Source organism: Meriones unguiculatus, chromosome 7 (genome assembly GCF_030254825.1).
Source record: "Meriones unguiculatus strain TT.TT164.6M chromosome 7, Bangor_MerUng_6.1, whole genome shotgun sequence".
Classification (NCBI taxonomy): domain Eukaryota; kingdom Metazoa; phylum Chordata; class Mammalia; order Rodentia; family Muridae; genus Meriones; species Meriones unguiculatus.
Genome location: NC_083355.1, coordinates 33,808,681 through 33,832,986, shown reverse-complemented (window position 1 = coordinate 33,832,986; position 24,306 = coordinate 33,808,681). Strand labels below are relative to the sequence as shown.

At 39.4% G+C, this 24,306-nt stretch overlaps 1 protein-coding gene across 1 annotated transcript in view; it reads right to left on the bottom strand.

Moving 5' to 3' along the window:
• The window catches only part of Dhx40 (DEAH-box helicase 40), a 34,174-nt gene that overhangs the window by 6,000 nt on the left and 3,868 nt on the right, over positions 1 to 24,306 (bottom strand). The window contains exons 4-14 of the mRNA XM_021626637.2: positions 22,024 to 22,143; positions 21,081 to 21,308; positions 20,581 to 20,647; positions 19,122 to 19,253; positions 14,967 to 15,066; positions 14,781 to 14,867; positions 14,460 to 14,642; positions 11,132 to 11,212; positions 9,624 to 9,781; positions 2,162 to 2,276; positions 1,235 to 1,343 (exon numbers count right to left, since the gene is read on the bottom strand). Coding sequence (XP_021482312.1) covers positions 1,235 to 1,343; positions 2,162 to 2,276; positions 9,624 to 9,781; positions 11,132 to 11,212; positions 14,460 to 14,642; positions 14,781 to 14,867; positions 14,967 to 15,066; positions 19,122 to 19,253; positions 20,581 to 20,647; positions 21,081 to 21,308; positions 22,024 to 22,143 — 1,380 coding nt within the window. The remainder of the gene's footprint in view (positions 1 to 1,234; positions 1,344 to 2,161; positions 2,277 to 9,623; positions 9,782 to 11,131; positions 11,213 to 14,459; positions 14,643 to 14,780; positions 14,868 to 14,966; positions 15,067 to 19,121; positions 19,254 to 20,580; positions 20,648 to 21,080; positions 21,309 to 22,023; positions 22,144 to 24,306) is intronic.

Sequence of the window (24,306 nt, the reverse complement as noted above, 5' to 3'; positions counted from 1 at the left end):
AGTATCTGCCCAAATAAATAACCTTACAGAAAGATACCACTGCTTGGTGCTATAAATACCTTCTAAATACTGGTTTTACATAGTGTACCTAGAAGGGGCTTACCTTTAACCCCAGCATGTGGGAGCCAGAGGCAGGCAGATCTCTGAGTTAGGAATGGTCCTGAGGTATATACTGAGTTCCAGGCCAGCCAGTGCTACGTAGTCAGACCCTGACACCACCCACTCAAAAAAAAAAAAAAAAAAAAAAGAAAAGCACATAGAAGAGCATGAAACTTTGGAAAGTGTGTATTATCATTTTAAAATACTTATTTTAAGTTAGGTAAAGTTTTTGTTTGTTTTTCAAGAAAGGATTTCTCTGTGTAACAAGAGCCCTGGCTGTCCTGGACTCACTTTGTAGACCAGGCTGGCCTCGAACCCACCAAGATCCACCTGCCTCTGCCTCCTGAGTGCTGCGACTTATGGCTTGTGCCACCACGCCTGGTGACATTATTTTAAGTTATGTAAATGTGTATGAGCCTATTCAGGTGAGTACTGGAGGGAGGCCAGAGGCATCAAATTCCTGGAAGTTGGAATTACAGGAAGTTTTGAATCACCTGATTGGGAACTGAATTCATCCTCTGCAAAAGCAGTATGTGATCTGAGCACTGTGCAATATTATCCTTTTTTCTTTCTTTTCTTTGAGGACAGGGTCTCCTCATTGAACTCCGGGTAGCCTGCAAACTGCTTATATAGCCTCAGCTCTGCCTCAAGGGTGCTGAGATTAAAGGTATTCACCAGCCCAGCCCAGCCCTATTGTCCTGATTGTAGTAATGATTTAACAGATATATGCAGATATCAAAACTCAGCCAACTGTACACTTTTTGTTAAGTGTTTTTAAATATATCTTACATTTACTTGGTGACTGGGCAGGTGAACAGCTCATGGCAAAGCCTATGTGTGGAAGTCAGAGGGAAACTCTGGAGAGTTGGTTCTTTCCCTCCAACAGGTGAGTTCCTGAGATCAGACTTGGGTCATTAGATTCGGTGGCTTGCGCCCTTAACCTGCTGACATGTGACATCTCTTTACTGCTATGAGGATTCACATCAGAGAGATGATGACAAAGTGTAGCATGCAGAGGGAACGTGGCAGACCACAAAGAGTGGTGCAAATGTAAAAGTGCTTCACTGAGAATTCAGTGCAACACAGGCAGACCTAAAATGCTAGCCACGAAAACAAACAAAACTTCAGCAATCACCTGCTTAAGTTTCCGGATCAGCTCCCGAAGCTGAGCCTCCACTCGAAATGCAGACAACAAGCACCGCCAGTGGATCCAGTGCTTTTGGCACCATGAAGCTGGAGCTCCACTACAACACAAAAACACTGCTGTCCTGAACACCTTCTATACACGAAAGAAAAACAATGGAAAAAAGTCACGTGTGGAGACTCAGCATTAGAGTGCTTGTAACCTCAACACCTGGGAGATAAAGGCAGAATTCAAGGTCATCTTCTACTATACAGCAAATCTGCTGCTGGAGAGACCATCTCAAAAAAGCAACCAATTAACCAATCAACCAGCCAGCCAACCAAACAACAACAAAAAAGAAAACCAGTAAGCAAAACAAGATCTGGACAAGTACTAAAAAAGCATTTTAGAAAATTTGACAAAAAAATGAACATCGGGGGCTAGTGATAACTCATCACTTAACACTTAAGAGTATTTGTTGTTCTTCAGAGAACCTGGGTTCAGTTCCCAGCATCCACGTGGAGCCTCACAATCATTAGTAACTCCAGTACCAGGGGAGCCAATGCTTTCTTTTGATTCCGTGGGCACCACACATGCTGGTGGGACACATACATACAAGCTGGCAAAACACTCATATGCCCAAAATAAATCTTTTTAAAAAAATAAAATCTGACACAAACTTATTATCAGGTACTCTGATTAAATTAAAAAATTGTAAATAGGTTTCTTTTTATAAATATGAATTAACAAATATCTAACCATCATTTAATCTAAGTATCTACACAAAAACGAAATTCTGAAAAAATCATTTTCAAAAAAGATTTGAGGAGAGAGAAGAACCAGTACTGAACCTTAATGTCTAAGGTCAGACAAAATAAGTATGTAATAGAGCTGCACAGCAAAGCGACATTTTCCAGTACAAAGGCCTAACTCACTTACCTTGATTTGCACTGTTCAAAAATGACAGCTAAAGTTGCAAAGTCATTAAATCCTCCAGCTTTTGCTGCCAATTCTCGATGTCTCTGTTCTGCCTCCTTCTGGTATTCTGGATCAACTAAAAGGCAAATCAGGAGACAGTTTAGCTCCACAATAAATCAAGTCCCTACATTCACTGTACTTTCTCTTTCACCATGTTCAGCAAACCCTGCCTCACTCTTCGGGGTGAATAAGGCCTCATCAACCGTTGTTCCCACCCCACCACCACCTTGTTGTCTGCAGACAGAGTATTTCTCTACATAGCTCAGGCTAGCCTGGAATTTGGGATGTAGTCTGACGTGGCCTTACAATTCTCTTGCCTCACCTTCCACGTGCTGAGACCACAGAACTGTGCCTCCACACACAGCTATTGTTCTTCCTTTAAAGACCTGCTAGAACTTTACTTCTCAACCTTCCTTCTCTCAATTCAACTGTTTAAATTGAATCTTTACAATAGTATCTGGAATTTACTTTTTTCTTTGGAATTTACTCTTCTGAAAAACAATCATTATATATTGTCAGAGTAGATCATAATTAAAAGAGATATAAGGTGAAAGTTCCATGTCCACAGTTTGTCACATGAACACAGTCTTCAAGGCTAATCACTATTTCAGATGGTCCCCAACTTAGAACTTTCTAATGGTGTAAAAATAATAGACTTTGCATTCAGTTGAGGCTGAAGCTCCAGTGTCCTATTTTCATCTTTTCCCAACATTCAGCACAACAGTTCCTCCCAATGCTAGTAGCATAAGAAGCCTCTGCTCCCAGTCAGCCATGTAAATCATGAGGATAAATAAGGTAAAAAAACAGATACTTCATAGTACCCCTTGTAGCTTTGTGCAGTATGTTAGTGACTTATGATGTTTGCAGTTATGGATTAATGTAATCAGGATGTACCCCATCATAAGTCAAGGAACATCTGTATCAAGTTTGTGCTCTTCCAAGTATTTTCCAGTTTTCTCCTTCCACCACGTGGGTCCCAGGGATCAAAACAGCTGTTAAGGGTCAGCAGGAAGGCTCAACAGAAAAAGTGCTTGCCTCACAAGCCTGATGACCTGAGTTCAATACCCACAATCCATATAAAGGTAGAAGGAATCTTCTGATTTCCACATGCAATGTCATGGCAAACTTTTTGCATATATACACATATGCAAAAAGTGATCAACCATTGCCTAAATGCATAAAGAACATACACACTATCCATTATACAAGGAACTCATAATGGGTAATTAAACAATACCTCCAACATTAAGCTCCCCTATTACAAATGTTCCCTGATTTTATAATAATGCATAACAAATGTACAGAAAAAACAACGTAAGCTGTAAGTACATGGTGTAACAATGTACTCAAACAGATCAATAATTACCATCACCAGAGAAGCCTCACCACCTTCTAATACTATCCACTTCCCACAGCAGGGTCACTATATCCTAACTTCTAACTCCAAAGAGAGGTCTTTTAAAGACACATTTTTGCCAGGTGGTGGTGGCATACACCTTTAATCCCAGCACCCGATAGGCAGAAGCAAGCAGATTTCTGAGTTTGTGGACAGCCAGGGCTGCACAGAGAAACCCAGTCTTGGGGAAAAAAAAACAAAACAAGTTTTAACATTTATTTGTTTGTGTGAGCATGCCACAGCCTGCAATATGGAGGTTACAAGACAACTTGCAAGAATCAATTTTCTCTTTCCACAATATGGGTTCCAATAATGAAATTCAAGTTGCCCATCTTAGTGGTAGGCGCCATTACCTATTGGCCCATCTCAATATGGCCCATCTTTATATGAATGGAATCACACAGTATGTACTTGATGCTTTTAGTTGCTTTTGTTCAATATTGTTTTTTGTTTTATTTTGAGACAGGGTTTCTCTGTGTAGCCTTGGCTGTCCTGGACTCCCTTTGCAGACCAGGCTGGCCTCGAACCCACGATGATCTGCCGGCCTCTGCCCTACTGAATGCTGGAATTACAGGAATGTGGCAGTGTGCCCAGCTTTTCAACATTATGTTTGTGAGATCTATCTTTTATTTACTTTGATCCTATTTCTTCTGAATTCATTTCAATAGTGAAATGCTCTCTGCCCAAATTCCATATCCAACACTTTATCAGATTAATCTTTATTCTATCTAAATCCCCTAGTGTATGAAGACATAGAGACCTTAAAAGTATGGCCTAATTTTTCTGTTCACTGTAGGCAAACCTACAAATCCTTCAGCTAGCCTCCTATAATCATTAACACATGGCTCATCCTCTCCCAGAGATATCCAGAGATATCACCTTTATTGTCCAAGTTCAAAGCGCTAGTCTTGTCTATATAGTAAGTTTTAGAGCAACATTGACCATGTCTCAAAAAACAAGCTAACAAAAAGTGCTGGGAAGAAAGACAGCTCAGTGGTAAAGTGCTTGCCACGCATGATGACCTAAGTTCGATCCTTAAGACACATATAATAAAAATAACAAAGAAGAAGAAGAAGAAAAGAAAGCAAGCTAAAGAAAAAGAAAAGCCAAATGTGGTAGAGTCTATCTGCAGTGGCAGCACTGAGGAGGCAGAGACAGGTGGAGCTTTGAGGTGAACTCTAGTCAGCCTCGCTTACTTGGCAACTGTAGGCCAGTGAGATTTTTTTTTTTTGAGACAAAGTCTTTCTACACAGCCCCATCCTATAACTCACAGAGATCTGCCTGCCTCTGCCTCCCTCAGTGCTGAGATTAAAAGCATGCACTACACCACACCCCACCCAGGGAGAAATCTTATCTCAAAAAGAAAGATAATGCTTGAAGAATGTTGAAAATGGCACCTGAAGCTGTCCTTTGGCTTCCACACCCAAACACACCTGCACATATGCAAACATACAGATACAAAATCAGAGTCAAAGGAAGAGCAAAAGCAAAGGCCAGGTGTGCTGACACATACCTGTAATTCCAGACTTGGGAGGAAAAGGCAGTTAAGTCTTTGTGAGTACAAGGACAGCCTGGTCTGCATAGCAAGTTTCAGGCCAGCAAGGGATTTACAGAGACCCTGTAGATTAATCTCTTGATTAAGCTACTAAATAAACACATTTTAAAAAATCCATTATTTTTCAGGCATGAGAGTTCATGTCTTTAATCCCAGCACTGGAGAGGCGAGTCCCAGGCCAGTGGGGACCACTCAATGAGAGACCCTGATTCAAAAACAAAAACCTCATTTTAGTCATCACAAAACTGACAAAGTGAGAACAAAAAAAATATACAATATAATATATACAATGCAAATGGCTCTGCAATACCAAATGTGGAGGTAGGCATGTACAAGCTAGTTCAAGCTGCTCTCTCAAACAGTGTTTACTCTGAGGTAAAACTTAGCTGTTTTGTTTTTGAGATCACTATGTAGAGCAGGCTAACCTCAAACTCAGAGATGGCCCTGCCTCTGCCTCCTTACTGCTGGGATTAAAGACTCTACACCCATCTTGTTTCTTAATCAGAAAGTTGTTCAATAGCACAATTTCTCTCCAGGTATTTTCTTTTTTTATCTAAGCTAAATAAAGACATAGAAAAGGATCAAATAAGAATTTATTCATTAGAGTGCCTCAAAAATTTTACTTCTAAACATCACTAACCAAGGATAACACACATGTTCATGGACAGATAATACATAATTGATTGCATGTGCTTGTAATGGAAACGGTTCAACAGAAGACCAAAATACAGATACATAAACAATACAGATGAATTTCACATGGAATATGTTCATCAAAAGCCAAATACATGCCCAAAACTGCATACTAAATATTTCTATTTATAATTTCAGAAATGGCAAAACTAACATTAAAAAAAAAAAAAAAACTTCAGAAAAGGAACCAACTTGTAGTAGAGAGGATAACAAACATATGATTGAAAACAATGGCCAGGCAACTTTCTTCCCTCCCCACTTTGTTTATTTGAGACAGGGTTTCTCTGTGCGGCCCTGGCTATCCTGGAACTTACTCTGCAGACCAGGCTGTCCACAAACTCAGAGATCTGATTGCAGTGCTGGAATTAAAGGTGAGCATCACCACCCTCTGACTTGGCCAGGCAACTTTCCAGAGCAGCGGTTCTCAACCTCCCTAATGCTGTGACCCCTTAATACAGTTCCTCATTTATAGTGACCCCCAATCATAAAATTATTTTCATTACTACTTCATAACTAATTTTGCTACTGTTAAGAATCATAATGTAAATATCTGATATGCAGGATATCTGATGTTTGACCCCTGTGAAAGGATCCTTTGAACTCCAGAGGGACTGTGTCTCGCGGGTTGAGAAGCAATGTTCTATTAGTGATAAAAAAAAAAAAAAAGACACTCTTTATCACCAAACATGGTGGCACACACTTAATTCCAGTGCTTGAGAGGCAAAAAGCATGAGTACCTCTGAGTTCAAGGCCAGCCTGGTCTACACAGTAAGAGCTCCAAGGACAACAAGGACTATGCAGAGAGACACCATCAAAAAAGAAATTCTATATATTTTTAAAACATTTTGCCACCCCACCCAGCAAAATGCCAGGTGCTGGTGGCATAGGCCTTTAATCCCAGGACTCAGGAGGGAGAAGCTGGTGGATCTTGAGTTTGAGATCTGGCCTTCGAGGACAGCCTACACTACCTGAGTTCTAAGACAGCCTGAGCTACAAGAGAAAACCTGTCTGGGGGAGGTGTTTCTTACATGTTGGGGAGTGGGGCACAAATATGCCACCCTGAATATGGAAGTCAGTGGATAATGTGTAGGTAGAGATCCTCTCCTTCTACCCTGTGGGTCACAGAAATGAACTCAGGTGGTCAGTCTGGGTGGCAAGTGCTCATGACAGGACTAAGTCACATCACCAGCCCAAAACATTCTCTATCTTGATAGAGGTGCATGTTATATGGGTGTATCCATTTCACAAAATTTGCTGAATTATACTAATATGTATGTATTTCACGATATTCAAATTACACCTTTAAAATGTAAATGAAGGGCTTCAAGATCACCTGATCATGTCACCCCACATGATTCTTTTTCTAGCCTTAACTACTGGAGTTAGGTTAGAGTTAGACCCAATTCCGTGGGTTTTTGTTGTAATTGCTTTTCTTTTGTTTTGGTTTTATGGGTGTTGTTTTTTCCTTTTGTTTTTTTGAGACAAAGTAACAAGGTTTCATCTCTCTTTCTCTCTCTCCCTCTCTCTCCCTCTCTCTCTCTCTCTCTCTCACACACACAGCTGGTCATAAATTGATTATATAACCCAGGATGGCCACCAACTCCCAGAGCTGCTCCTGTGTTACATTATAAAATGCTAGGCTTACAGGCATGCATCACTACAACTGGCTCTCTGGTTTTATAAATGAAAATATGGGAGTCTGAGAAAGGTAGAGTCACAGTCAGATACATGGGAAAAGGACAGTCAGAACACTCAACTCCTGACTTCCATTTCATACTCTCCAGTAATTTTTGAAGTATCTTTAGCTTTGATACTCCCTAATGAAAACCAATCAACATTACTTATTGTACATACTATTTTGGAAAAAAAAAAAAAAAGACTGCAACTGGGCACATTATGAGAATCTAAATTTTGTTAACATTTTTATTACATTTTATTTATCTTGTGTTTGTACATGCTCATTTGACAAGGCATGTATGTGATAGTCAAAGAACAACTTATGTTAATTCTCTCCTTCCATTATGTTCTGAATTCTGAGGAACTCAGGACATAAGGACTAAAGAGACGGAGCAACAGATAAGAGAACTACCCTTTCTTCTCATCAGCCACTTGGCAGTTCACAACTGTCTGTAACTCCTGTCCCAGGGGATCCAACCCCCTTTTCTGGTCTCAGTAGGTACCAGGTAAGTACATGGTACACAGATATATATGCAGGCAAAACACCCATTACATTAAAAAAAAAAATCTAAAAAAACAAAATGTGAAAACCTAAGGACACCAGACTTTGCAGCAAGTGTATTTACTCACTGAGTCGACTTTCAGGCCCAAGAATCAAAATTTTGATGGTTAAAATTGAGGTCTATTTAAGTTAGACAACAATCTGACTCAATAACACAGGATATTTTTTGTTTTGGTTTTTGGTTTCTTGAGACAGGGTTTCCCTGTGTAGCCTTGGCTGTCCTGAACTCACTTTGTAACCCAAGCTGGCCACAAACTCACAGCCATCCACCTGTCTCTGCTTCCCTGAGTGCTGAGATTATAGGCGTGTGCCACCACACCCAGCTACAACAACAGAGTACTTTTGTAGAAAAATATATCCATTATTATAATCAGGGCAGCGACAAAGCAGTCTGGACCCAGCACTCATAACCCATGAAGGAAGACCAGTGAGGTGCACAGTCTGTTACTGCTCCAGCTGTTGCCAAGGCATGGTGACTACTCTGAGGCTCCCTGTGGAAAAAGTTGTTTCTCTAGATGAAAACAGAGCCAACAAGCCTTAAACTGTCTCATATTGACACATCAAGAAAACAAGAAAAGGAAAATAGATAAGGACAAGGAAATCCTAAAAAAAAAAAAAAAATCAAGGGCTGCAGTGTTCTTTTCATTCTAAGAAAACAAGTTAATATATTACTACTTTACCACAAAAGAACAAAGGTTCACCTTATTATCTAGCTTTATCCTAAAGAGGAATTAACTTTCAACTAGGAATGTTATATCCCCCCAGGCCAAACAACTAAGTTAAAGGATAACGAACTATAAAACTACTACTCCTTTGTTTCCTGTGCCATAGCTACGATAAGCCCCCAAAAGGACTCTGTAAATTACTGGACACCAAAGTACACAGCCAGATTTCATGCTAGAATCTCCACACTGTGAGACAGCAATTCTTCCTAACTCGCTTTACTAGATCACACATTCCCACCAAGTCATTTTATAGGTTTCAACTGACTCTGCAGTTCATGTAAGAAGAAAAGACCAAAAACTGCCAGGACAATGCTGAAGGAGAAGAACAAAGCCAGAGATTACCTTATCTAACTTCTTAAGAAGGCTCATACAAGGATAGTCAACTGATCTATGACAAAGGGAACAAAGGCATTTCAATAAAGAAACTACAATACTTTGAATAAATGATGTTGAATGTATACCCAACTACTATATGATATTAAAAGAAATTCTAGATGATGATGACTTCATTAATATAACACCAAAAGCAAGATCCACAAAAGAAAACAGTAATATTGGGCTTCATTAAAATCAAAACCTTGTCACGACTATCTCAGTTTGATTTCTAGGACCCACATGGTAGAACAAGAGAACCAACTCCTCCAAGTTGCTTTGACTTCTACACATGCACTGTAGTGTGTGTGTCAAGAACACATATGCATGTGGGTACGCGCGCGCGCACGCACACACACACACACACACACACACACAAATAAATAGATTAAGTAAAATAATACAAAGAAAACCTTTAAAAATAAATAAGATAAAGCTCTTACCAGGTCTGATGAAGACATTTTCCACAGATAGCATTGCTGCTATTGGAAGCAACAGATCTTCACAATCAAGAGAGGCAGCCCTGATCACTGCACATGTCAGATGTGGGGGCAGTGGGAACTCCACCATGGATAAACCCAATCTTGTCACATGACCACTCCTTAACAGAAAGAGAAAGTGTTATGCTTTTCTACTGTGGGACAATACAAATCTAACGTTCACCATTCAGAATAAAGAAGATATAATTTAATTACTTCAGCTCATCTCTAAAATTCAATTCAAAAAATAAAACATTGTCCCTGGAAAGAACAACAAAAAGACCAGGCAGTGGTGTCACATGCCTTTGATCCCAGCACTCAGGAGGCAGAGGCAGGCAGATCTCTGAGTTGGAGGCCAGCCTGGTCTACAGAGCAAGTTCCAGGACACCCAGGGCTACACAGAAAAACCCTGCCTTTAAAATAAGAAAACAAAAAATAAATAAAATTTTAAAACTTTAAAAAATTAAAAAACCCAAAAAGATAAATCCTCTATTGTCAGAAGTCTTACTCCCACCTTTCTTGTTGCATTTTTATTTATTTAATTAGTGAATGTTCACACACCGGAAACAGCACATGGGCAGCTGGATCAGACAACTTAAAGGGAAATGGTTCTCCTCTTTTACCCAGTGGGTCCCAGTGATCAAACTCAGGTTGTCAGATTTGGAAGCAGGCAGCTTTTGCCAGTCGAGCCATTTCACCAGCCCAGAAGTCTTAATAACACCCAAAACAACTACTCAGTGAGATAGAAGACTGTAGTATAAAAGCTATAAACATTCAACAGAGCACAAAGATGTCCTTGAAGAAATGAAGGAGTAACAATTATCAAACCTTCCCTAACACAATCATGATAACAAAGCTTCTGGTACTCTTAGCATTTCTATATAGTAGAATAACGCTTGGCATTGAAATCTAATTCAAAATCACTTGTTAACTAAAACTGCATTAAACAAAATAAGAAGACAGCTTTAGTTTTTCTTAAAAAAAAAAAAGTTTCATTCTCCTTGTTTACTGAACTTTTTGGTTGTGTGGGTTTTTGTTTTGTTTTGTTTGGCAAAGCCTCTCAGACTGACTTCAAACTTCATACCTGCAGCTTCAGCCACCAGAGTCCTGAGATTACAAATTACAGGCATGCACTGCCATAGCTAGGGTCAAAAACATGTCTTGATAATAAGGTGTTTAAGAACTTCGGTAAATGAAGACCAAGAACAGATTTTACTTTTATGTAAAAAATTCATTCACATTGAAATAAATTGCTTTCTACTGCTAAAGAAGATTTAGAGTCTTTCTTAAAAAACAAATCGACAAGCCAGGAGCAAAAGCTCACACCTGTAATTATAATACTTGAGAAGCTGAGGCAGGAGCATTATAAATTCAAGGCAGCATGGACTGCATAGTGACTTTCAGGCCAGCCAGAGCTACATGGCTACAAACAAACCAAAAGACTAGCAATATATTTGAATTATATTTTTTACCTGTCAATAGCATCACACTGATAAAGCTGTTTAAGTGCTTCCAAAATAAGTCTCTCATTAGGTGGATCCAAATATGGAAACCTAGGTATTTAAATGAGATGGGAGAAAGTCAGAATTATTCAGAGCAGGATTTTATTTTATTTTTGTTTTTTGTTTTTTTTTTTGTTTTTTTTTTTTTTTTTTGAAACAGAGTTCTCTGTGTGGCCTTGGCTGGCCTGGAACTCACTCTGTAGACCAGGCTGGCCTTGAACTCACAGATCCACCTGCCTCTACATCCCTAAGTGCTGTGATTACAGGTGTTCGCCACTGTGCCCAGCTCATAACACAATTTTAAATACCTGTGATAGAAACTTCCTTGAAGAGTTTCACTTCTCTCTCTCTCTCTCTCTCTCTCTCCCTGTCTCCCTCTCTCTCTCTCTCTCTCTCTCTCTCTCTCTCTCGTTCATTTGTTTTGTTTTGTTTTTTGAGACAGGGTCTCTTTCTACATAGCCCTGGCTGTCTTGGAACTCACTATGTACACCAGTCTGGCCTCAAATTCTCAGTCTGCCTCTGCCTCCCAAGTGCTGGATTAAAGCTGTACACCACCCCACCCAGCCCCAGCTCCATTTTAAAAGTGTTCCTCTCCTTGAAAACATTCTATCACCACGCAGCATTCAAAATGAGAAAATTTTGCTTTTTCTGAATCACATTCCTCTCATTCAAAACATACTTCGTTTTAGTCTTCAGGAACATGCCCATATAGTCTCTTTATCTTAATCCTGACTCATACTTTGTAGCCAACTACACTCTCTTCTCTTCTGAAGGCGAAACTCTTTTTATTTAATTTTTACAAAACAGAGAGGTCAGTGAGTAAGGGTGTTTGCTCTCAAGCCTGGCAATATGATCTACTGTCATTCTGCAAATTCCTTCTCCAAGACTGCATGGTGGAAGAAGAGAACTGACTGTTGTCTTCTGACCTCCACATGTGCACAAACAATCTAAATAAAGAGAAAAAGCAACTGAAAGTAGATACAAATTTCAAATTACTTAATAGTAACTGAGGGCTGGCCTTGACTTCACAGAGACCGGCCTGCTATGCCGCCCAAGAAGGGAAATTAGGCATGCAACCACCATATCTGGTTCCCCAGTCACCTTATTTTTACTTACAAGGGAAATGGTTCAGAGGATAAAGTGCTAACACACCAGGCTTACTTCTGATCTGTTTCTTCTTTTTCTTTCTTTTGAGACACTCCTCTCAACAGTCATTATACTTCAGCTCTCCTAGTGCTAGGATTATAGGCATGTTCCGGGAGAGTGTAAACCTGTGACCCTACAACTTGGGAGACAGAGGCATAAGGAGCATGCATGAGTTCAAGGCTAGCCTCAGCTACATAGCAAGTTCAAGGTCATCCTGGAAAAGACATGAGACCCTGTCTCAATAAACAGCAATAGGCTCTGGAGAGATGGAATAGGCATTAAGAGCACTTGCTGCTCTTGCAGGTGACCTAGGTTTGGTTCCAAGTAGCTACATTGTGGCTCACAACCATCTGTAACTTCAATTGCAGAGGATCTAACATCTCTTTCTGACCTCCATGGACAACAGACATGCAAGTGGTGCACGGATTTATATGCAGACAAAATTCCATATACATAAAATGAAAATTAATTAAAAAATTAAGGCAAAAGAATAACAACAGTGCAGCCAAGTAATTTAAAATGAACTAATGCCTATTCATTCCTGTTTTCTAATGTATCTTAATTCTTGGTTATTTGTTCTCTGTGGTTCTTTGAGAATAATGCTAGGAATTAATCCAAGCTTACTGGGCAGTTGCTTGCAGAGTCTTCTTTTCCTAAATAAGAATATATCCCAGTCACTAGACCACCAGCCTCAGTGGAAAAGAATGTGCTTAGTCCTGACGAGACTTGAGACTTGATGTGCTAGGGCCAGCTGGTATGGGGTAAGGGAGGGCTCACCTTTTCTGAGAGGGGGGAGGGTAGGGCTGGGAGGAGAGGAGGGAGAGGGTTGTGATCAGGATATAACAAATAAATTAATTAATGAAAAAATATATCACAACATTGTTTTTAAATCTAGATTTACCTGTTTGGTCACTTGGTTTTTTTCAATGGCTTGTTACTTCTTTCTTATTGATCTAATTTATGAATACAGTTAAATTTTATATGTTTTCCTCTATGTTCTCAATTAGAGAATCTCTAGTCTTGAGCCAGACATGGTGGCGCATGCCTATTATTATAGTTCAGTACCTGGAAGTCACAGTCAGGTAGATCACTTTGAGTTCAAGACCAACCTGGTCTACATTCCAGGCCAGCCAGGAATATACAATGAGTCCTTGTCTCGGGACAGGGGAGTAAGGGGGAAACCCTCTAGTCTTACATCTAAATAGGCTTCCTAAATGGGCTTGGTAGCACTTGCCTATAATCACAGCACTCAAGACGCAAGAGCAAGAGGGTTGCTGAATCCAGTCTAGACTACATAGTGAATTCTAGAACAGGCAAGGCTACATAATGAGGCCCTGATTCAAACAAACAAACAAGCAAAAAAAAAGATGTGCACCATTAAATCTGGCTTCAAAAAATACTTTCTAATTAGAATTACAGTCATATACCTTACATTCAAAATTAACAGTGGATAAGTCAGGCATAGTGGGTGGCACACACCTTTATCACAGTACTCAGGAGGGAGAGACAGACAGATCTCTGTGAGTTTGAGGCCAGCCTGGTCTACACAGTGAGTTCCAGGACAGCCAGAACTATATAGTAAGACACTGTCTCAAAACAAACAAAACAAAACAGCAGTCACCAAAGTCAGTCAAATAAACATAAACATGAAGGCCTTGATTAAGCCAAGGTTTAAATGTGAACAAAGGGGGCTAGAGAGATGGATCAGCCGTTAAGGGCTAGCTCACGACCAAATAAGTATGAGCAAAGAATCAAATCTAAGTGAAGTGATGCAACCTTTGAAATAAAAATTTCAAAAAACTTAAAGGCAAATAGTTTAACAATGCTTACTGGATTCCTCAATCTTAAATTACAGCAGTCTGAGCCTGATAAAAATGTTCTGAAATTTGAAAGCTGTAAGGGTCATATAACATTGTGAATCTACTAACTACAATTTTAATTATATACTTTTAAATGGCTAAAATGCTATATTTTATTTTAGGTGAATTAACAGTTTTAGTTTAGTTGAAAAGCAACCAACATGAGAACCAGGCCTGGAAATAGTTTAGTCTCAAGTCCCAGGAACACATCAGTCAAACACTGCAAAACAATTTCTGAGAAATAACCTGGCTTCTTTCACTCTAGCCTATTTCTTTCGGGGTTGCTTACATACCTTATGACGTCATGTATGGCAAGGCACTTTAATGTCAAAACTACAGACGTCAAACTAGTTCTCTTAATCTCCGGGATCACATGATCAGGCATACACTGGTTCCAGAAATCTTTACTATAAATCCGAAAGCATTTTCCTGAGGCAGTCCGGCCAGCTCGGCCACTGCGCTGTAATGCTTCACTTCTACAAAAGACAACAAGAACAGTTCCCAAAATGTATTGTAGGTTTGCCAAATAACTTACCTCCAACATTCAAAACAAGTAGAAAATATTCTAACCAGCCAACTGTCACTCAATTGAAAAGCTTGATAAAAAGACTTACTTTGAAATAGGAACCACCTCCAGGATGTCCAACCCTAATCTGGGGTTGTGATTTAATTGCTTCACAAAGCCTCCATCCACCACATATCTAAAAGAATGAAAGCAAGTTAAATGCCTAGAAAATAATACACACAAATAAAAGGCTTTTAAAAGGTGTATCTGAATATTAAAAAAAAAAAAGGTGCACCTGATCCCATCTATTGTCAAAGATGTTGCAGAAATATTGGTGGATATGACACATTTTCTAATTCCAGGTGGAGGTGGCAAAAATATTCTCCTCTGTTGGTCTAAAATATACTCAGAGAAAAAAATGCAAGTTTAAAACAAGCTCTTGTTACTGGGATACAAAGTAAATAAATTGTAAAAATGATAATAATAATAGTAATAAAAGTGAAAAACATTCAAGCTCTTGGTCAAGCTTTAAAAGAACTCATTTCTTTTCATTACAAGCTGTATTTTCACCACATCCTCCTTTCTATCTATCCCCTCTCTCCTTCCTTTCTTTCTGTCTCTCTCTTTCCTGGGTATTGCTGGCTGTCCTGCTGTCCTGGAACTCTCTATAGACCAGGCTGGCCTCGAACTCAGATATCTGCTTACCTGCGCCTCTGAGGGCTGTCTGTGCCACTACACCCAGCTCTTCACCTCTTAATCTGGAATATAAACTGTAATAACAAAAACTAAAGCTATTTCTTCCTGTTTCTTTTAAAAAATTTTAAATCCAGGCTGAAGAGATGTCTCAGCGGTTAAGAGAACTTACTCTTTCGGTGAACCCAAGTTTGAATCCCAGCACCCATATCAGTTCCCAGAGTCCACATGAGATAGCTCCACAACAGCCTGTGACTCCAGCTCTAAGGACCTGACACCCTCCTCTGGAACCTCATGGACCTGCATTCATATGTGCACATACCCACACAGACATATATTTACACATAATTATAAAAACACCTCCTACAGTGAGGGAATAAGTGGTTGCTAGGCACAAACCAGGCCAAAAAGCTCGTTCATATACTCTTGGAAGGGATTACATAAGCAACCATACACATTTCACAGATGAGAATTTTAGATGTCTCAACTGGGAAGACATTTTAAGATATTTATTTAATAGACACTATCATGGCTAATGCAAAAAAAAAAAGTTAATAGAAAATATCCACCTTAATACGGAATTTCACTGCTATAAATGCAATACTTGGAGGGTGTCAGAAGGATCCCAAGCTCAAGGCCAGCCGAGGAAATGTAGTAAAATCCAGCCTCACAATATCTACTCATTAATTTTATGTATTCATTAAACTCAGCTAAGGGTCACTGTTGAAATTCTTTTCTATAAGCTACAACCACTCAAGTGAAACATTTATGTCACCCAACCATGACAACTATGCAAATAAAGTTACAAAAGTGTCTCCAACACCCACAGTAACAACAATTAAGAAAGAAGTTCGGTGTGCATTAACCAGATTAAAAAGCTGAAAGAACCCATGGGCTACAGAGATGGCACAGACTGTACTGGCAGAGGACCCTATGGGTCCCTAACACCCATAAATGGCAGCTCACAAGAAGCTGCCTGTCATTCCTGGTCTACGTGGACACAGTGCCTCTGCAGGCATCTACAGTCATATGCACACACCCACATGGACACACAAATACTTCACCAAAAATAATAAAAAATAAACCTTTAATGAAAATCCTGAAAGGGGGCCGGGGAAGGGATCCCAGGCATCTGGCACTCTCCTTCTTCCTCATCTAATCTCCCTAGCACGTTACTCAGTATTGCATCAATTTCACCTAAATACCACTTTGCACTCCCTACAAGCTACTATAGTAGTAATTATTATGTTCATAATGAATCAGCTATAGCTTACCCATGATAGTTCTCAAAAGAAAAGTTAAAACAACCCAAAACTTCCAATGGTAATTATATCCACCCTCAGCCATACAACTCCATCACACAGACATATGCATCAACACAGAAAATCGCAAATACTCAGAAATGAAGCTGAACATAGTTTGCAGTAACAGTGGAACCAAAAGTATGCTTCTGTTTACCACTGGATGTTTACCACTGGAGCTGGATGGCAAATTAAGTCAGGGAAAATGAATTAGCAGACCACAGAACAATTCAATACACGCACACGGATCCCAATTCTAGCAATGGTTAAAGAAAGAAAGAAATGAGTTGGTAAAAGAACATCTATACAGGTAGCCTTTGACTTGAGTTGGAAGATCTAGAACGATAAATGCACATGCCAGAAAGCTGATTTACAAGACCCACGAGGTTTAAGCTCAGGCGCAAGAGACAATTAGAAAAGACTCGAGTCAGTCACAGATGTCGGGCCTGGTGGTGCATGCCTGTAATCCCAGCACTCTGGGAGGCAGAAGCAGGCAGATCTCCATGAATTTGAGGCTAACCTGGTCTACAAAGCAAATACAGGACAGCCAAGGCAAAAAAAAAAAAAAAAGAAAGAAACCCTGCCTTGAAAAAAAACAAAACAAAAAAAGAAAGTGGCAAGTAAGTCTGAGACCTCTCCAAAACAAAGACTGTTGAAAAAACAGTAACTTAGTAAAACCTCACTAAACATTCTCCAGCACTCAGGGAGGCAGAGGCAAGAGGATCTCTGGGAGTTCAAGGCCAGGCTGGACTACAAAGTGAGACCAGGACAACCAAGAGTACACAGAGAAACCCTGTCTCAAAAAAAACAAAGAAAGAGTCTCGTTTCAGTGAGGAAAACAAAGCTGGGGAAGAAGGGCTAGCAACAGCCTCAGAAAAAGAGTAGTCACCGGGATCAGATATACTTCACCACACTTGGCTTTTCACCATGGGTTCTGAGTTTATTAGCTACAGAAAAACTATGAAAGACCAGAAAACAATGAGAACCTTAAAAATTGCCTGTAAGCCTGGCTGTGGTGGTATACACTTTTAATCCCAGCACTCAGGAGGCAAAGGTGGGTGGACCTCTGAGTCCAAGACCAGCTGATCTAAAATGCCTTTAAGATGTAAAAATGGAGATCATTACTTAATCTATTACCAAGTGCCTACTAGCACAAAAGATTTCCAAAATAGCATCTGGTCTGTGGTTAACAACTAATGTAATCAAACTACAACAGCCTCTAGTTAATATCTCTTTAGTTATTATTAATTAAAAATATTGTTATTACTATTGTTTAGGTATATGAGTATTTTGCCTGTATGTATGTCTGGGTACTTCAGGAGGCCAGAAACAGGCTTTGATCCTCTAGCTATATATTATATATGGTCATGAGCCACCATGTGTTGCTAGGAATTGAACCAGGGTCCTCTGCAAAAGTAGTCAGTGCTCTTAACCACTGAGTTATCTCTCTACAACATCCCTTTTGTTTTGTAAATCAAACCTAACAATAGAAGTTTTATAGAACAAATTCTAAATCTCATTCAACAATATTCTAGCCAAATACCAAAAAAAAAAGTGTTGGTATCCTCTTTGAACATACACATGATACTTCTTGGAAGCAGGTAACTTAATAGGGAAAGAAAGTCCACTCTGCCTAATGTAAGACTTAATCTGGATACATAAGATTTCTATAAATTTTAGAGAAGTGGCAAACTAAGTATTGAGAGACGATAGTCCTCATTTCAAAGAATCCCCACAAGTAATTTTGTTCTGTTCAGAGAACACATAATCCACTCTTAAATACTAAGAAGGAGATGCAAGGTTCTGAAAGTTACCATGAAAGAACCTTAAACAGAATCTGTTTTCTTGAGGGATGATGGCTCTTGTAACATTTTACTTCATGATTTGGGTTAAGAACTTGGGAGTTAGCAAGTATGGTGGTGCACAGCTGCAATCCCAATGCTGCAGGAGGCACAGGCAAGCACTTCTCTGGGAGTTTAAAGCCAGCCTGGTCTATAAAGCAAGTCTAGGGCAGCCCAGGCTACACAGAGTAATCCTGTCTCAAATGAACAAAACCAACCAACAAACAAAAAAAGACTTGGTAGTTACAAAACTGAGATCAGTTTGTGAAATTTTTTGATCCAAACACTGAAGATCTATCCATTTTTCTGTATATATACACAATAATTCAATGAAAGCATTGTAAAAGGGGGCTGGAGAAATGGCTCAAAGAGCCTGAAAGAGCTCATGCTGCTATTTAAGGGACCAGAGTTTAGTTCCCAGCACCCACATCAAGCAACTCACAGCTGCCTGTATCTACGGTGCTAAGGTATGCAATGCCCTCTGCTGGATGGCTGGCCCCAGAAGCTTGTACACATATTCACACTGATACACACAGGAACATATGAATAAAAAAATTAAAACATTTTTTAAGTCTTTAAAAGCCAGTCATATTTTCCTTCCTAGTAAGGAATTACCTGTTGTCATAGAGCCATAACACGGCAGTATCAACAAGCCATCTAGCGTGGTGTCTTGTACATCATAATCGTAATCAACAGACTCTGCCATCTGAAAAAGCAGCTCACAACTCTTCTCTATTTCAAACTGGCCTGAAAGGAGAAGTTGGAAAACTCTTGAATTTGAACTGTAAATGTTAAAGATTATTTTGAAGGCTAGCTTAAATTCTGTTTAAGGTTATTCTAAGTTGTTGTTTTTTTGTTTTGTTTTTTTTAAATCTAAAGAATGTGCAGGATATGCCCAACCTCAACAACAAAATTTAAGCAGAAGTATATTTCTGATTTCTAAAGGAACAAAAGTGTTTATCAGCTTCAAGTCTTTCATGTTGTTAATACCGAGTTTCAGGAGGACTAAATTACTCACACACAAAGGAAACTAGTACAGGAAATACTAAATTCAGGTACATTTCAAAAACTTGAATTTAGCTTCCAAAAGGCAAAGAGATAGGATTTTTGTTTATTTTGGTTTGTTTATTTTTTCAAGACAGGGTTTCTCTGTGTAGCCTTGGCTGTCCTGGAACTCACTCTGTAGACCAGGTTGGCCTCAAACTCACAGAGATCTGCCTGCTTCTGCCTCCAGAGCGCTGGGATTACAGGCATGAGCCACCAAAGAGATAGTTTTAAATGTCTCACCTCAGACATTAGTACAAGACACAGTAGGACATCAGCACTGTAACGACTTGTCTCTGCAGGGGTGCAGCCAGTTAAAAAGTTACACTGCTCTTGAATTTAACTGCTCTTGGTGATGCCCCCAAAGTTGCTCCAAGCTTGTATGCAATGCATGTGCTATCTTACCTCTTCAAGAAATGACAGTTGTGATGTCATTTCAATTACAGAATTAATTACTTAGAATCAGGATTACTTAGCCAAGTTAGACCTCTGTGTACGGTAGGCAAAACACAAAACAAAACAAACAAAAACTCCACTTTCCAGACTTAATTCCTTTCTGTGAAAGGGCAATGTAGTTCACATGTATTTAGGGAGATCCCAACATTCTGCATCCCTGTTATCTAACAGAGAATCATAAAAAGAAAAGACAACAACTGGGAAGAGTCCTCACATACTAGGAGAAGTACAGTCTACTCTGGAGCTCTATTTGCTGCATACAAAAGGAAAACATTAACCAGGCACAGCCGTGTGTTCCTGCTCTCTCGGAACAGCCTGTGCAATATATCAAGAAAGACTTTGTCTCAAAAACCACAAAATCATTTTATTTACTTATTTATTTATTGATGTATTGAGGGATTTGAATCGTTTTTCTTGTTTTTAAATAGGTGCTTATCATATAGCCCGGACTAATCTTGAACTATGTAGCCCTGTCTATACTTAAACTTGCAGTAATCCTCCTGCCTCAGTCTCTACAGTCCTGAGGTTAGCAGCATCCACCTAGCTTACAAATAACAGAGTAGGGAATGCTCACCAGTCAGAAAAACTAAGATGTCTCCAGCCATTTCATTCAAATGAATATCCATGGTCACTTTCACAATCTAAAGCAAGAAAAACAAACAAACAAACAAACACAATAATGATGTGCTGCTATAAAATACTCATTCCTCCACTTCCATATCCCCTTGCTCCAAATAAAAATTCAATCAAAGCTCCCAAAAAGTCCTGCTAAAATACAACAAATAAGGTAGCCAGGTGGCACAGTGGGTAAAGTGCTTGCCACACAAGCTTCATGACCTGAGTTTAATCTCTAGAGCCTACATAAAGGTAGATGGAGCCAACAAACTCTACAGAGCTGTCATCTGACCTCCATATGCATGCCTTGGCATATGTGAACACCGCCCCCACCCGGCCTCCAACACAACATACACAAAATAACAAATGAAATCTGTAAAAACAACAAGACAAATTACAAACCACCCAGGTAAATGAAATCTCACACACAAAAGACAAAAGAAGATTGCCAAGCAATACCGCTTGAATATATGCAGTGTTTTCTCTGTCTCGGGGGCCAATCAAATTGCAGAATTTCTCTCGGACTGGGTAGAGCCTTCCAGGAATATCAAATATGGGGCAATTTCCAAAGAACGCTGAGAGCTTGGCTAGCTCCATAGTTGCTGACATCACCACCACCTTTAAATGTTCTTTCCTGTTAGGAGACTTATCCTGAAACAGCTTCTTCAGTAAACCAAATAAGATATCCTGAAAGGAAAAGCTAGTAAGCCACAAATGCTAGCATTTTATTATTTTATTTATTTGTTCTTTCTACCTATTAATCTATCTATTTTTGAAGCCTGGTCTCAGTGTAGATCTGATTGGCTTAACACTCACAAAGTAAACCAAGCTGGCCTTCAACTCACAGAGCTATGCCTGTCTCTGCCTCCTGAGTACTAGAAACATTTATTTTTGAGACAGAGTTTCAAGTAGCCTAGGGCTGACCTTAACTTCTAGTCAAGGATCTGAACTTCTAATCCTCCTGCTTCCACTTTAAGGTGATGGAATTAAAAGGGTGTACCACCATGCCCATTTTTACATGATGTTCAGTACCAAGCCCTGGGCTTTGCACATGCTAGGCAGGCACTCTACCAATATCCCTAGGCCAGCTAATTTATTTATTTTTATTTCATTTTTTTCTTTGTTGTGAAAAGGTATCACTATGTAGCATGGGCTGGTCTAGAACTCCTCTGTAGAAGCTGGCCTCAACTCTTAGAGATCCACCTACCTCTGCCTCCTGAGTACTGGGGTTAAAGGCACGCACCAACAATGTCAAACCTGACCTATTTAAAATAGATTGCTATCATAATCTAAGAAATTCTAGTTCAACAGATTAAAATGTAAGAGGGGCAATTTTTCATACAGTAAAAAAGCTACCCCAAACAAATGAACTTCTCATTAATTAAAAAAATAAAATACTCACTGTAGTTAAAGTTCTTTCATGGGCTTCATCCAAAATAATGACACTGAATTTGCTGAGATTTGGATCTCCCAGAATATGTTTGAGTAAACATCCATCCGTCATGTATTTGATTGCCGTGTCCTAACGTGTGAAAGCAGAGAACATCAACTTGTAGCATCACAGAACTTCCTATGATTCAATTAATCCTTCACCCCCAAACAAACATACAGATAAAACCACCAAGATCTATGCAAAAGAGAATATAAAACTGTCTAACAAGGATGACTGGTTAACTACAAAACATGTCCCCTATACTGACAGGAGTGTGCTAAGATAAAACAACAAGTCCCCAATAAAGACATACAAAGAGATGTGTGGAATGGGGCAAGTTAAATACTTACAAACAAGATGTGTGTGTGTCAGTGGCAGAGCGCTTGCATTAACCAGCATGCACAGACAGGTCCTTTGTTATGATCCCCAGCATGCAAACAAACTAAAATAAAAGACTTTGCTGACTTTGTTACTAAGTTGCCAAGTTTTGCACTGACTTAAAGAACAGGAGACACAACACTGGATATGCTGGCTAACTGTTAGCAACTTGACCTGAACTACCCTCACCTGGGAAAGGGAACCTCAACTGAGGAACTGTCTCCAAAGACTGGCCACTGGGCATGCCCCTGTGGGCACTTTCTTGATTAACAACCGATGTGGGTAGTGCCCTCCTGGAACAAATGGCCATAGGTAGTGTATGAGAAAGCAAACAGGAAACCACGGAAAGCAAGCCAGTCAAGAGCATTCCATGGCCTTTGCTTTGTTCCTGCATCTAGGTTCCTGCCTTGGTTTCCTTTATGATGATCTGTAACCCATAAGCCAAATAAACTCTTTCCTCCACAAGCTAGTTTTGGTGTTTACCACAGTAATGAAAACCAAACTAATACACTGGAAAGACCCTGAAAACAGCTAAGTGTGATAAGAAAGACAAGGCAAAACTCCTGTATCATTCCACTTAGATACTTCAATAGGCATCTTGATAGAGATTGGAGCTACAGGGACTGAATACAGTTTCTGTTGGAGATTTTTTTAAAGTTCCGAAAGTAGCAGTGATAGTTACACAACAATGTAAACTAGTAAACTATTAAAATGTTTATATTATGTCATTTTATTACGACAAAAAAAAAGTTTAAATAGGAACGCAACCAACAATGGGTTGAAGAAATGGACCACTGGATAAGAGCACTTGCTGCTCTTGCAAAGGGCCTTGGTTGGTTCCCGGCACCCACATGGCAATTCACAACCAATTAACTCCAATCCTAGGAAATCCAGTGCCCTTTTCTGGCATTGTCAGGTACCAGGCATGCATGTGGTACACAGACACACATGCAGACAGAAACACCCACATATAAATCTTATATAATACATAAGATTTTTTTTAAGATTTTTATTTATTATGTATAGTGTTTTGCTTACATGTACTCCTGCTCACCAGAAGAGGGCACAAGATCTCACCATAGATGGCTGTGAGACACCATGTGGTTGCTGGGAATTGAACTCAGGACTTTTGGTAGAACAGCCAGTGCTCTTAACCTCTGAGCCATCTCTCCAGCCCTGATTTTTTTTTTCAATAATAAAAAGTTTTTAAAATGTACTTACTGTGTATGTATTTGTTCACATACACAAACATTCACCACATGTGCCTGTGGGATCATCTGGAACTGCAATTACGTAGATGGCTGTGAGACATTATGTGGATGCTGGAAATTGAACCCAGATCCTTTGCAAGAGTAACAAGTACTGTTAACTACTGAGCCATCTCTCCAGCCCCAAGTAATAAAGAATTTTTTTAAAAATTTTGACCTATATGTCAAGAAACCTATGATTAAAAGAAAGAAAGAAAGAAAGAAAGAAAGAAAGAAAGAAAGAAAGAAAGCACCTTGAGGAAAATAACTATAACTATCATTTGATAACAGATAAACTAGTTGAGGACAGAGAAAACAGAGTAATCAGGTACCTGATACATAAAGCCTTAACAATATACAACAAAAACTAATTCTAGGGGTCATGGTTGTGAATTGCTGTGTGGGTGCAGGGAATCAAACCAGGGCCCTCCGCAAGAACTAGTGGTCGATTCTTCAACCCCAGTGTTGGTTACATTCATATTTAAAATGTATTTTGTTATAGTAATAAAACGTACATAATAAAACTTTGCCATTTTAACCATGTTAGGTGCACAGTTTAAAGAGAAACCTTAGCAGTTAAGAACACTTGCTGCTTTTTTTCTCCCAGAGGACCAGGATTCAGTTCCCA